Genomic DNA, 13609 nt, shown 5'->3' with positions numbered 1-13609 from the left:
AGAGATCGGACCATTTTCTTTTGCTTCCGTCCCGACATAGGGTTCAAGATTTTGAAAAACAAAACACTGAAAGACAGCGAAATAAGCATCTAAATTCATCTATCCATCTCCTCAAAATTTGCACCCACCAATATTTTTATCTGTATTAAGTGAAGGGTGAAAATGGAATATTTAGGTCCACTGTATCTGTTACCTCGCGTATATTTCATTTCATTATTCAGATTTGCTCGTTGTCACTTGGGAGCGAAACTTGCTCGAAAAGAGGGAGTTTTTTTTTGCGAAATCTACTCCTTAGCACGATTGCTCGAAATATGGGAGTTTTTTTTACAGAAACTACGCCTTACCCTTTTGATTTGTGTGGCAGTGCTTTTTTTACCCTTTTTTAGCTCGATTTCGAGCGAATTTTACTCTCTATCTCGGAAACAAGCAAAGCCTAGCCAACTCGCTCTTGAGTGACATTGAAAAATAGAGCATAATCATGTTATTGGTCTACTCGCAGGAATACTCTCGCTCGAATTTGTGTAGAGAGTAAAACACGCTGAAAGTGCGGATTTTGCTAATGTTTTTTCACCACCAAAGGCTGAGGAAATTAAAAAATTATTAATAATTATATTTTTGTACTAATACGGACTTTTTGTACAAAATTGTACCGTCTTGAAAACATGGAAGTCTTTACTTATCACTACAGGAATGTATGGGAATCTAAAATTTTCAATGTACTACAAACAGAACCCTTAACCATTCATTTCATTTACTTTTCCATTCATTTTATATTTTGTCACTTTACTTACCTATATTTCGGTGATGCCAAAAATGTATTGCAATTCTAAAAATAGAAAAAAGAAATAGAAAGTGAGACTGTTCTGGAATTGAACGTGTTAAACGGTTCCAATCTATTATACGAAACTTGTTTATAATTACATAATTTTATGTTTAATTAGCTATTTAAACGTCTGCAGAACATTTTCTACTAAAATCAATTTGTGTTTCAAAACAGGGTTTAGAAAAAGAGAATAATAACAATGTGCGACAGCAAAAATACACACTTGCTCTAATGTTCGAATTCAGCTTTGTGGAAGTCCACTGATGACGAATATGCCTTTGGTTTTTCTGGGTCACTTCGAAAACTAATCTTATAACGGTTAATATATAGAGAAAATCGGAGTTTCTTGGATTATCAACTTTAAACGCACATAACAGCGGATTTCTACCCTGCAAGGTTGATACCAAACATCAGTATTATTCACTTGATGAAGTGGACTGAGTGCGATGGTGCTGAGTTCTGTTGAAATGTCCAAGATCTGCGGCCAAAATGTTTACGTGCCCAAGCCTTTAATACACCCTCCAGAATATTTTCGCGAATAAATTTGGCATTTATTCTGATGCCACGGTCGATCAATACAAGTGGAGAGCGACCATCGGCTGTTATAGCGGCCCACACCATCACCATGGCCGGCGCTTGAATTCGGGTGGCCAACTAAAGGTGCACATTTTCAGCTGACCTTTTTGGTAAGTAAACACGATCATTTTATTTGTTTACAAACTGCTGGACGACGAATGTTTTCTCATCGGAGAAACTCAGATTCGGCAGTTCACCAATTTCGGCCAAGCGAAGCAACTCTTTAGCTCTTTTGAGTCTCACTTTTTCCTTCTGTTGCGGTGGAAGTTCTTGCACTTTTTGGAATTTCAATGGCCTTACCCCGAGCTCATTTTTCAATATTTGCCGAATGGAATATTGCGATATGTTCAGCTCACGAGCCATTTTTCGGCCACTGCGACGCTGGTTTCGATCAAGTCGCTTCCTTACTTTTCGAGCCATTTCTGCTGATGTTGCTGTTTTCTTCCGTCCATTTCCTTGACGTCGGGCTACCCTACCAGTATCACGATAACACAAAAGATTTATTCACATTTAAATGCTGGAGTGCTCTAACGATAGCCACTTGCGGTTTTTAAGCCAAATATAAAGAAATCACACTATCACGCTCGAATTCCATCACGCATAACTTTTTTTCCGGAAAATTTTTACCAAAATGCTTTTGTACGCTAGTAAACAATATAATGAGCTGTCACTGGAAAAAGTTTAACAGCTGTCGGACGAGTGGCTTAGAAATGAAAGCAGTCTGAAGTTGGTTGCAGTTTTCTCATCCCTGTAAATGTTTGTAATTTTAAAAAGGATTTAAAAAAAATAGTAAATACCGACGTTATAAAAATCTTAGTATATTTCAACACCAAGTGGGAAGCACCCTGTCGGATGCATTTCTCCTACAAAATGTCCACATTCAATTTTTAAGAATAAACCATGATATTATTTCTGTCAACATTATCTTTCCCTTTCCTTTGGTTCATTAGAATTCTATAGGCAATTTTCAAAAAAAATCCAATTGCCTTAATTTTTTTGTTCAATTGTAAAACTATCTACAACGAGATATGTTAATTTACTTCCAGTAGCTCTTCTTTAAATGTGGGCTAAGTATAGAAAAAAAAGCACCAAACTTGATTAGCAGACTTGTTGTACCTGATGTCGAATTAAATATGCGTTTTAATTAAATAATTTATTAAACCATTAATATTAAGCAATCGTTTTTTTTTTTTTTTTTTGTCTAACAATTTAAGTGAATTAAAATCAATTAAAAATTTAGTACTCACTCCTTTGAATTAAAATTAAAAAATTTGATTGCAAAATAATTAAAATACATTCGTCTTTGTAGCATCCAATGATTTACAACAAGCCGTCCCTGTCTAATGTACCCAAATTCGATATCTCTCATCTAGAACAGCAGCAACATCATCCGACACCAATAACACCAACAACCACACCGAACATCATCTCCATATCTTAACACATCAGAGAAGCATCAAAGACACATCTCGGCCAAATCCAGTTTGTGAATTGAGTCTAGTATAAAAAGCCAAGTTGCTCGCTGCCAATTAGCCAGTCGTTCTCATTAGTGTTCTCAAAAAAGTCAAAACGACAAAATCAAAAAAAAAACCAAAACTAAAATGTTTGATTTCAAATTGGCTGTTTTTGTGACACTTGCCGCCGCCACCTGCCTAAGTGTGAATGCCAAATTTCGTAAGTTTCGCCGGAAGTAAATTATTAACATATAAGTGTGAGAAAAATTCGAGAATATATTATAAATTAATAGTGCGAAATGAAAATATTCCGTTGAGATTACAACAAAATTTAAAATTTTTCAAATTTATGTGGATTATTCGTATGGAAAACTCGCAAAAAAGTTATGTCCATCTTAGAAAAATGGATAACAATTTGTGAATGAAGAACTGAATGGGAGTCTAAGAGCAGCTGAATATGAGTATGTAGAATCGCCGGTTCACAGAAGAGCTGAAAAGGCGCTTCTATAGCCGAGGTTAATAGGGTCTCTATAGACGAGCTAAATTTTAATATGACTCTGTGGAAACGCCGGTCCACAGAAGAGCCGAATAGAGGCCCTATATATGTTCTATAGACGTGATGAATAGGACCTCTAGAGACCTTCCATAAACGGGTCGAATGTGGAAGATGTTAATTGGCCGTCCATAGACGAGCTGAGCTGCATAGGTTGCTAATAGGCGAGCTAAAGTGATTAGGTCGTCAATAGGCAAATTGAACTGAACATAGGCGAGCTGAAATGAGTAGATCGTCTATAGGCAAGCTGCACTAAATAGGTCCTATATAGGTCGTCTATAGGCGAGCTGAAGTAAAATGTTCTTCTATAGGCGAGCTGAACTGAATTGGTCGTCAGTGAGCGAAATCGAGCAGCAGAGGGCGCTATACAGCCGAGCTGAGCCTCAGGGAGCTCTCTATACTTGAGTTGAGGTGAAATGAGCTCTCTATAGGTGAGCTGAAGCGCAGGGAGCTCTAGAGGTGAGCTGAAGCTGGGGAGAAGGGAAAGGGAAGCGAAGAGGACTCTCCATAGGCGAGTTAAGGCGAAGAGAGCACTCCATAGGTAAGATGAAGCGTAGAGAGCCCTCTATATTTAATTTGAAGAGAAGGGAGTCCTCAATACATGAATTAAGGCGAACGCAGCCCTCTAAGAGAGAGCTAAGGCGAATTGAGTGACCGTCAATAAGAGAACTGAACTGAATAGATTGTCAAAAGGCGATCTGAACTGAATAGGTTGTCTATAGTCGAGCTAAGATGAATAGGTCGTCAATGGGCGAGCCTAACTGAATAGTACGTCAATGGGCGAACTGAACTAAATATGTCGTCAATTGGTGAGCGAAACTGAGTAGGTCGTCTATAGGCAAGTTGAACTGAATATATCGTCAATTGGTGAGCTGAACTGAGTAGGCCGTCAATGGGCGAGCTAAACTGAATAGGTCGTCAATGGGTGAGCTGAACTGAGTAGGTCGTCAATGGGCAAGCTGAACTGAATAGGTCGTCACTAGGCGAGCTGCACTAAATAGGTCGGCAATTCGCGAGCTGAGCTGAATAGGTCGGGCGTGGGAGAGTTGAACATAATAGGTGGTATATAAGCGAACTGGACTGAATAGATAGCAAATAGGTGAGCTGAAGTGAATAGGTCGTCAATGGGAGAGCTGAAGTGAATAGGTCGTTAGTGGGCTAGCTGAACTGAATAGGTCGTCAATGGTCGTGCTGAACTGAATAGATCGGAAATAGGCGAGTTAAACTGAATAGTTCAAAAGGCCAACTGAAAACTGAACTGGAGAGTTGAACAGTTTGTCTTTAGACGAACTGAATCGGTTGTCTCCAGGAGAGCTGAATCAGCAGTCTCTGAGGTCGTCTCTATACGAGCTGAATATGGAATTTTGTGTAGTCTCTAAAATGGGGAAAGCAGTAAGATTTCAGGGACAGGGAGAAACAATTTCACAGGAATTATCCTTCAATGTCCTTTAAGTATCCATTAATTTTAGACTTCTAGAATCAATGAGAAATTTCAATCTAAGCTACACAACTTCCAAGAATCTGTCTGGCTGCGTGAATTGTTGTTATGTCAAACATATCTACTCATTTAACTAGGTGTCAAGTGAATAGGAAAAAAACCTGATTGCCACACTAGGTATTACACATCAATTTGATTAATTAATTTACAACAACTATATGTCTTAGCTGATTATAACAACATAAACAACAATTTATTGTTCTGGGCGTAAAGTTTACACCCAATCATTTTAAGATTATTTCACTGCTAATTATTTGCACAGTTACTACGGAAACTGGATTTTATTGAAATTTTACCTTAAACTGGATTTTTAATTGCGAGAATTAATTCGTTTCTCTCTCCGTTACAAGTGCTAACAATATCTTCCTGAACTCAGCAGAGTTTCAACATGATATTGAGAATAAAAAAAAAAACTTGTTTTATGAAATCTTGGCTATCTATTTATTTAAAAAACGTATTAACATAAATGTAATTTGTCTCATTCAGCTGATGAACCAAAACCATGTCAGTATGGCGATGCCGATTGTATTTCCAAGGCCATGGAATATTTTCTACGCCAAAAGAACCAGGGAGAGGGTTCCATAAATCTCATTGCCATCGATCCATTGGTCATTAAGGAAATCAGCATTAAACAGGGAGCCGAGAGTCCGGTCAACATCGATCTGCAGTTTATCAACAACAAATTGATGGGTTTGAAAAATGCCAATGTTGTGAAAATTAAGTGAGTCTCCTAATTTTTTTATTAAAAAATTTGAATTATTTAAAATAATCTCCATTTCAGGGGTTTCGGCAAGGACCTAAGCGAGAAACATGAAATCCATCTCTCCGTTCCCGAAATTGAATTGGCCGGCAATTACAAGGTAGATGGCCGTATTTTAGTATTGCCCATATCTGGTAGTGGCACTAACAGCATTAAACTATGTAAGTTTGAATATATCACCTTCTTTGATACCTTTTTTATAATGTTCTTTTGTTAATTCTCTCTTTAGCCAATGTCCTCGTGAAAATGCAATTTGCTGGCGTCCCAATGGAAAAAGATGGCAAAACCTACATGAAAGTTGAAAAATTCCGCATGGACTTGGAGCCCAAAGGCATGCATTTCAAAATTGACAATCTTTTCAATGGCGATAAGGCCTTGGGCGACAACATGAATTTGTTTTTGAATGAAAATTGGCAGGACATCTATCGCGAGTTGAGAGCATCCATAACATCGGCCTTTGGCAAAGTTTTCCACACCGTCATCGGTCATGTATTCACCAAATATCCTTATGAGGAATTCTTTGCCCAATAAAATGTGATATTAGTTAGTTGTAGGAAATAAATAAGTATTTTATAGGAAATTGAAATAAACGGCGTTTTGATTAAAACGTGCTGGGAAATATTGGAAACAAATATAGGTGGAGAATCTATGAGCGAGATGAATAAAAAGGGATTGTGCGAACTAAAAATTGAGCAAAAGGAGGAAAATTTACGAGTTGAAACTGGAGACTAACAATCCTAAAGTGGGAATCTATAAATGACATCAATAACTCTTTTATAGAGGATTCGGAAGTCAGACGGAAAAGTCTGAAGAAAAGTGTGCCTGTCAACGATCTGAATATGGGGTCTATAGACGAGGTGAAAAAGATGTTAAGACAACAGAATAAGAGTTCTATAAACGAGCTTGATAGAAGTCCATAGCCGAGCGGAATAGGGACTCCATAGACGAACTCAACAGTGAATCTAAAATTATCTGAAAAGGAAGGTCATAGACAGGCTGAATTGAAAGTCCATAGACAAGATGAATGATCAGTCTTCACGCGAATTGAAGGGAACATTTTATAGGCAATATGACAGATAAGCTGACGAACTCTATAGCTGAGTTGAAAGGTCCCTAATGCGAGTTCTATGAAGCTGAAGCCAAGAATGGGAGCGAACGGTGGCGTAAGAAGTTCTCTACAGGTTACCTGTAGCGAAGAAAGTCTTCTATAGGACAGCTGAAACATAGGGATTTTTTTTATAGACAAGCTGAAGCGTAGGGATCCCTCTATAGGCGAGCTGATACGAAGGAAGTCCTCTACTGGTTACCTGATGCGTAGAGAGCCCTCTATAGGCAGGTTACTGTAAGCAAAAAGAGCCTTCTAAAGGCGGGCTGAAACGAAGAGAGTCCTCTATAGGGCAGCTGGAGCGTGTGGAGTACTCTATAGGAAAGCTGAAGCATAGGAAGTCCTCTACAGGTTACCTTAAGCGAAAAGATCCCTCTATAGGCGGGCTGAAGCGAAGGGAGCACTCTAAAGGCGGTCTGAAACGAAGAGAGTCCTCTATAGGGCAGCTGGAGCGTGTGGAGTACTATATACGAAAGCTGAAGCATAGGAAGCCCTCTACAGGGGACCTGAAGCGAAAAGAGCATTCTTCTATAGGCAGGCTGAGGCGAATAGAGCGCTCTAAAGGCGGGCTTAAGTGAAGAGAGTCCTCTATAGGAAAGCTGATGCACAGGGAGCCCTATGTAGGCAAGCCGAAGCGTAGGAAACCCCCTACAGGTTACCTGAAGCGAAAAGAGCCCTATATATGCGGGCCGACGCGAAGAGGGTCCCCTCTCTAAAAGTCAGCTGAAGTGTGTGGAGCCATTTAAAGGCAAGCCGAAGAAAAGAGAGTCCTCTATATGTGGACCGACGCGAAAAGGGTCCCCTTTCTAACTGTTGTGAATATAATCTCCCTAGACGAGCTAATGCGAGTATCCACAGGCGAGTTTTTACTAGTATCCATAGGAAAGCAAAGGGTTTCAACGGAAGAACTGTGTGGAGTCTATAAAGACGAACAGAAGAAGTTGAGAGGTGTCCCCTTTTTAACAAGTTGAAAGGAGTGTTGTGCTAAATGAGGACTTCAATGGAGTTTTTTTAGAATGAACATAAGAGGCCCTTCATAGACGATCTCAATGGAGTTTTTATAGAAAACTTCAAGCTAGTCTTTATGTGGACATGAAGTAAATCTTTTTGAACGACTTGGGGAGTGTTTATTGGAGTCTTTGGGAAGTCTTTATCGACTCCAAAATGAAGACAAAGGGAATCTTCATTTCCGACCTGAAGGAAGTCTTTAAAGGCTATCATAAGGATTTCTTTAAAAAAAAATTAACCAAAACTTAGTCAATGTTTAAATAAGAACCATAAGGTATATAAGTCTCCCTTATGGTTCTCATTTTCCGCCTTTTTGGAGACCGCCATGGACATAATGTAAGTAATTCTAGACGTTCTAAAGGGAGTGTTGTAGATGACAACAAGGTGTCTATATAGGCGATTACAAGGGAGCCTTTTAGATAACCTCAATGGAGACCAGGTTTTTTTTAAGATGATCGGAGGATTCTTAATTGCGAGCTGAATGGAAACATATATAGAGGAACAGAAGGGGGTTTATATGAGGTTTTATAGTAAGTCTCAAGAGAGTCGTTTTGGATGAGCATAAGAGAGTCCCAATACTCTTGCAGGTCGTCTACAAACACGCCCCTGAGGACGCCTGGAATAACTTACCTTAAGTCCATCGAGGTCTCCATTAAGTCTGTAATAAAAAAACGTATATAAGGCTCCCATAGGGTCCTTCTTTAAGTTTTGGTCCCTAAGTTGTGGTTAAAATACACTTGCTTCGAGGTCTCCAATAAGGCTGTAATATGGGAGAATTTATCGACTATCATAGGGTGTCTTCTAGACAGGCAGATGGGAGCTGTACGGGTGATCAGAGGGGAATCATTGTAAACAACCTGAAGGAAAACTTCAGGTAGAAAAACTGGCGGTCTAAATAGGGTTCTATAGGTCTGCTGAACTCCCTTCAGGTGATCCCTATATGGAAAACAAGAAAGGATATATATCGTCGACCACAAGGTATTCATATAAGAAGTTCAGAAGAGGCTTGTCTGGAGGGTATCTCTTCAAACGAATGTTTATTACTAAATTCTGTTATCTAATAATCTTCTTTAGATTCAGGAATAAATTTATATTCATTTGTTAAGTGGAAATAAGTTTATAATCCGACTACATTAGGTTCTGTCAATTGCTTGTCTACTTTATCAATTATGATAAGTTATTTACAAATCTTCGCGATAAGCTTGGATTCTATTGAATTTAAATTTATTGAATAATTCCTAATGGTTATTCACAAGAATCGTTTAGGATGAGTGATTGATTGAATAAATAAATGTTACAAAAGAGTATCTGACAAATGCGTCTTGTAAAAGATATTTGAATTGCCGGAAGCTGTTCACACTTAGGGTGACTGCTGCAATGGTACCATTCGGTAGCACTTTCAGTCATGTGTATTTCCCTTGATGGAATGTATTTCCCTTGATGGAATGTATTTCCCTTGACGAATCAAAATCAAAATATTCCGCAACGAATAGCTTAATGTTTGTTCCTCATTAAGAACGAGACTTCATGCACGCCCTTCTTCCTTCGGCAATTTCTGTTGACTCTTCATTGAATTGATTTATAATTCTTATTCGCAATTTATTCTCTATTTGTTTCCAGTTTCATTAGATATTTTTGACATCTTTGTTCTGTATTTAAAAACTTAATCCTATGAGTTTTTTTCAACATAACACATCAGGGTAGCTCCATAGATATTAATTTTAGACCCTATGGCTATTAATTCTTCAATTTATAAATACCATAATTTCCAAAAATGTAATGTAAAATTTTCAATGAAAGATAATAACTATTTTATAATCTTATAAACTTTTTTTCCAATTCATCCATTCGGAAGTCGAACATTCTCTCCCAACTTATCTCCATTATTTATTCATGCGAACAGGAAATCAACGCTACAGCCAGCAGTGCGAATTGTCGATGAACTTGGATTAGAGCAAAAAATTGAAAACTTGCAATTCTCAGTGGAAATTTTGCAAAATAGACAAGTCTATAAAATGCCGCCACTATAAAAGGCTCTCTAACAGTTTTGTAACACGTTTCGAATTGTGCGGATTGTCAGGCAAAAAAAAAAAACAACAACTAACCAAAATAAAATAGCAACAATGTATTTTAGCAATTTTGTAAATATTTTGATTTTATTCGGCTTGGTGACAGCGTGGAGTGCTGTGGCGAACGGTGCCTTTCGTAAGTGAATTAAGGAAATACCAAGCGGAATTGTGAAAATTAAGGATATTTAAAATCGATTTCTCACCGGAACGGATGTGTACAAAAACCACGTACTAAACATGTGTTCTGCAAAATATTAACGTTCCGAAAAAAACATGTGACCAATATTGAAACAAGGATAATGAAACTGATATCAGTCTCGAAGAATATACGATGATCGTAAAAACTTAGCCCATGAATCGTTTTGGAATAGCTGAAATTTATACGGCAATTTAGACCTTTTAATTGGACTCAAAGGAGTATTGCTATAAACGGTCTGAAAGGAAATATCTATAGACATTATCAGGTCCTTTTTGGAAGCCAATCGAAAGTCTTAATATTTTTCCAAATTTAGGGCCAGAAGTGAGTCCAACCCGACCATTTCTGTACCTAAAATCTAATCTCTATACTCATTTTAAACAGATAATGAAGAGTCTGTCCTCGACGAAGCTTTAAAGAAATCCTCATAAGAATGGAGAAATTTGATTTTCAGCCTTATTCTGTTGATTATAGATTATTGAGTAGCATCAAAAATCCAGACCTCGAGATCGGAAGATTAAAAGGATTCGAACCATTCTGGTCCTCAATAAAAGCGTTTTTCTAGACTTATGTATAGAACCCCTCCTTTTCAGCTTTAAACACTCTTCAGCTTTTTTTGAGAGGAGAGGATACTTGCTTCTTGACTTCAGTAAATTCTTCATTCTAGTTGTTCATAAATATGTCCGTTCAGTCGGCTATAGATTTTGTTTATTTTTTATAAGGAGGAAACTTTCTTCGGCACTCTTTAGGTGAACTCCCTTAAGCTCATCAATGGAGACCCACTCAGCTAGTTTACGGAGGCTACTTCGGCTCGCCTATGGAGATTACATTTCAGCTGGCCTATAAAGAAAACTACAATTAGCTCGTCTAGAGAAGAGACTCTAGAGAGAAGACTCCCTTCAAGTAGAGGATACTGCCTTTATCGCTCCTGAAAATCAGGTTGCCAACAGCTCTTATAGAATGGACCCTGCCCTCAGCTCGTCTAGATTAGGGACTACCTTCAGCACGTCTAGTGTGGAATCTCCCTTCAATACGTCCCCAAAGGAGACTCAATTTAGCTCATCCCAAGAGGAGACTTTCTTCAGGTAGAGGAGACTGCCTTCATCGTTTCTGAAGAACAGGCTGCCTTCAGCTCTTCTAGAGATTCCATTCAGCTCGTCTCAAAATGAGACTTTCTTCAGCTCATCTACAGTGGAATCTCCCTTCAGCACGTCTCGAAAGGATAATCCCTTCAGCTCGTCTCAAAAGCTCATCTAGAGAGAAGACCACCTTCAGGTAGAGGATACTGTCTTCATCGCTTCTAGAGACTGAACAGACTGCCCCCGGGTCCTCTAGAGTGGAGACACCCTTCAGCTCGTCTCGAAAGGAGACTTTCTTCAGGTCTTCCAGAATGGATTATTACTATTAAGACTTCCTTCAGCTCGTCTCGTAGACTCTCTTCAGTTCGACTATGAAAACTTCCTTCAAACCGTTTATGAAGACTCGCTTTAGCTTGTCTTTTAAATCAGCTCGTCTATGAAGACTTTCTTTAGCTCATCTCTGGAGACTTCCATCAGCTCGTCTATACAGACTCCCTTCAACACGTCTATAGAGTCTTCCTATAATTCATCTATTGAGACTCCTCTCTACTTATCTATGAAGATTTGCTTTCACATCGTCTATGGAGACTCCCTTCAGCAGGACTATGGAGACACAGCTCTCCTATATGAAGATAATGAACCGTAAATCTTATTAATTTGTTTTCACGCGGATTTAACCCTAATTAATACTTAATATTTATATTTAAAAATTTTCACTTAATAAATTTCTATTTTCTAACTGTTTCAGCGGATGATCCAAAGCCCTGCAAATATGGCGATGAACAATGTATTGGAAAAGTTATTGGACTTATTGCAAGGGAGAAATATGGTGGTATGTTTTACTAAATAATAAGGTTCTCAAAATGAGGAGTATTAAGATCAATATATACTCCAAACAAATTCGGCTTCAAATTACCTTAACCACTTTCCTCAAACTAAATTATTATCCTGATCTTTACCTGAACTCCTAGCATAATAAGTCCTTAGGAGGTATTGATTTTTCCATAACCATTTTCTATTTTTTTTTTTTTTTTTGTACTCCCAGGTGATGACAGCCTGAATTTAAGTGCCATGGATCCCATACCTGTCAAAAAGTTGCACATCAAACAGGGTAGTGATAGTCCAGTCAACATTGATTTGTTATTTACCAACAACGTGGGGATTGGACTTAAAACGGCAACATTGTTAAAAACGAAGTGCGTATAATTATTTTTTTGGTTTTCTGATAACTTCGTTTGATTTTTTTTTACTTTCAGAGGCTTCGGCAAAGATTTGGCAACAAAACATGAAGTTATATTCAAAACTGATAAACTGGCCTTAGTGGGAGACTATAAGATATCCGGCAAGGTGTTGGTACTTCCCATACACGGTTCGGGTAAAAGCAATGTAACACTGGGTAGGTAACGATTTTTCCAATACATATGTAATTATTTCCTAATCCTTGTTTTTTCTTCCAGTCGAACCCAAAATAACTATCAGTTGGATGGGCACACCAAATGTAAAGGATGGTGGTGCTACCCACATGAAATTGGATAAATTCACCGTTGATTTGGAACCAAAGAATGTCATTTTCAATTTTGAGAATCTATTCAACGATAAGTTTCTCAGCGATAATATGAATAAATTCTTAACTGACAGTTGGAAGGAAATCTATCCCGAAATCCATACCGCATTGACAAAGGGCTTGGCTCCGATTGCCCGCAATGTTATTCAGGGTGTTTTTGATAAACATCCCTATGAGAAATTGTTTTTAGAATAAATTTGTTTATAGAAAATTGTACGTAGAATATATTGAAAAGAATATGTGGTATAATAAATTTTTATTTCCGACAATTTTTAAAAGATGAATCATGCTACAGGATGCATTAAATACGTCTAGGCTTTTCGAGAACAAGGCATAAGGTTTAAAATATTCTACACCTGTTACAACTTTTCTATCTACAGAAACCCGGCTGAAGATCTTCTTTCTATCAAGAACCTGTTGAATGTGTTCTAACCGAAAAATACATATTGAAAGCCCTTTAAATAAGGCCTTCAAAAGATATTCTACAGAATGAAGACTATCAAAATGGCCCTTACACAAAAGGGACCTCCAAAAGGGTTTCTATAGACGGAAGTCCTCAAAGGGTCCTGGAAAACTGAAGGACTCCATAGGTCCTCTATAGAATGCCTTTAAAGATTCTTGGAAAAACAGAACGCCTCCAAAAGCCTTTTATAAAAAGAGGGCCTTCAATAGACCCTTCAACAGGTCTCCTGCAAATAGAAGACCTTCAAAGGGTATTCTATTGACAGAAAATCTTCCAAAGGCCTTCTATAAACAGAAGAACTTCAAGAGGTGTTCTATAGGAAGAAAAGAGTAAAATGCTTTCTTCAAAATAGGTTCTATTGACAGAAAACCTTTAACCGGTCTTCTATGGACAGAAGACCTCTAAACTGTAAAGACAATGGAACTTTAAAAGTTCATCGATAGAATGAAAGCCTTCAAAGC

General features: G+C 38.0%; 2 protein-coding genes across 2 annotated transcripts; both read left to right on the top strand.

Moving 5' to 3' along the window:
- Nucleotides 1-2915: 2915 nt before the first annotated feature.
- LOC101888842 (protein takeout) lies at nt 2916-6244 on the top strand. Its single transcript, XM_005188165.4, has 4 exons — nt 2916-3073; nt 5391-5625; nt 5686-5825; nt 5894-6244. Exons 1-4 carry the CDS (start codon nt 3001-3003, stop codon nt 6193-6195), a joined length of 750 nt encoding a protein of 249 aa, XP_005188222.2. The 5' UTR covers nt 2916-3000; the 3' UTR covers nt 6196-6244.
- Nucleotides 6245-9827: 3583 nt separating this feature from the next.
- Nucleotides 9828-12969, top strand: LOC101895967 (protein takeout-like). Its single transcript, XM_059120272.1, has 5 exons — nt 9828-9982; nt 11870-11953; nt 12167-12317; nt 12378-12517; nt 12579-12969. Exons 1-5 carry the CDS (start codon nt 9901-9903, stop codon nt 12878-12880), a joined length of 759 nt encoding a protein of 252 aa, XP_058976255.1. The 5' UTR covers nt 9828-9900; the 3' UTR covers nt 12881-12969.
- Nucleotides 12970-13609: the final 640 nt, after the last annotated feature.

Source organism: Musca domestica, unplaced genomic scaffold (genome assembly GCF_030504385.1).
Source record: "Musca domestica strain aabys unplaced genomic scaffold, Musca_domestica.polishedcontigs.V.1.1 164, whole genome shotgun sequence".
NCBI lineage: Eukaryota > Metazoa > Arthropoda > Insecta > Diptera > Muscidae > Musca > Musca domestica.
This window is presented reverse-complemented; position numbering and strand designations above follow the sequence as displayed.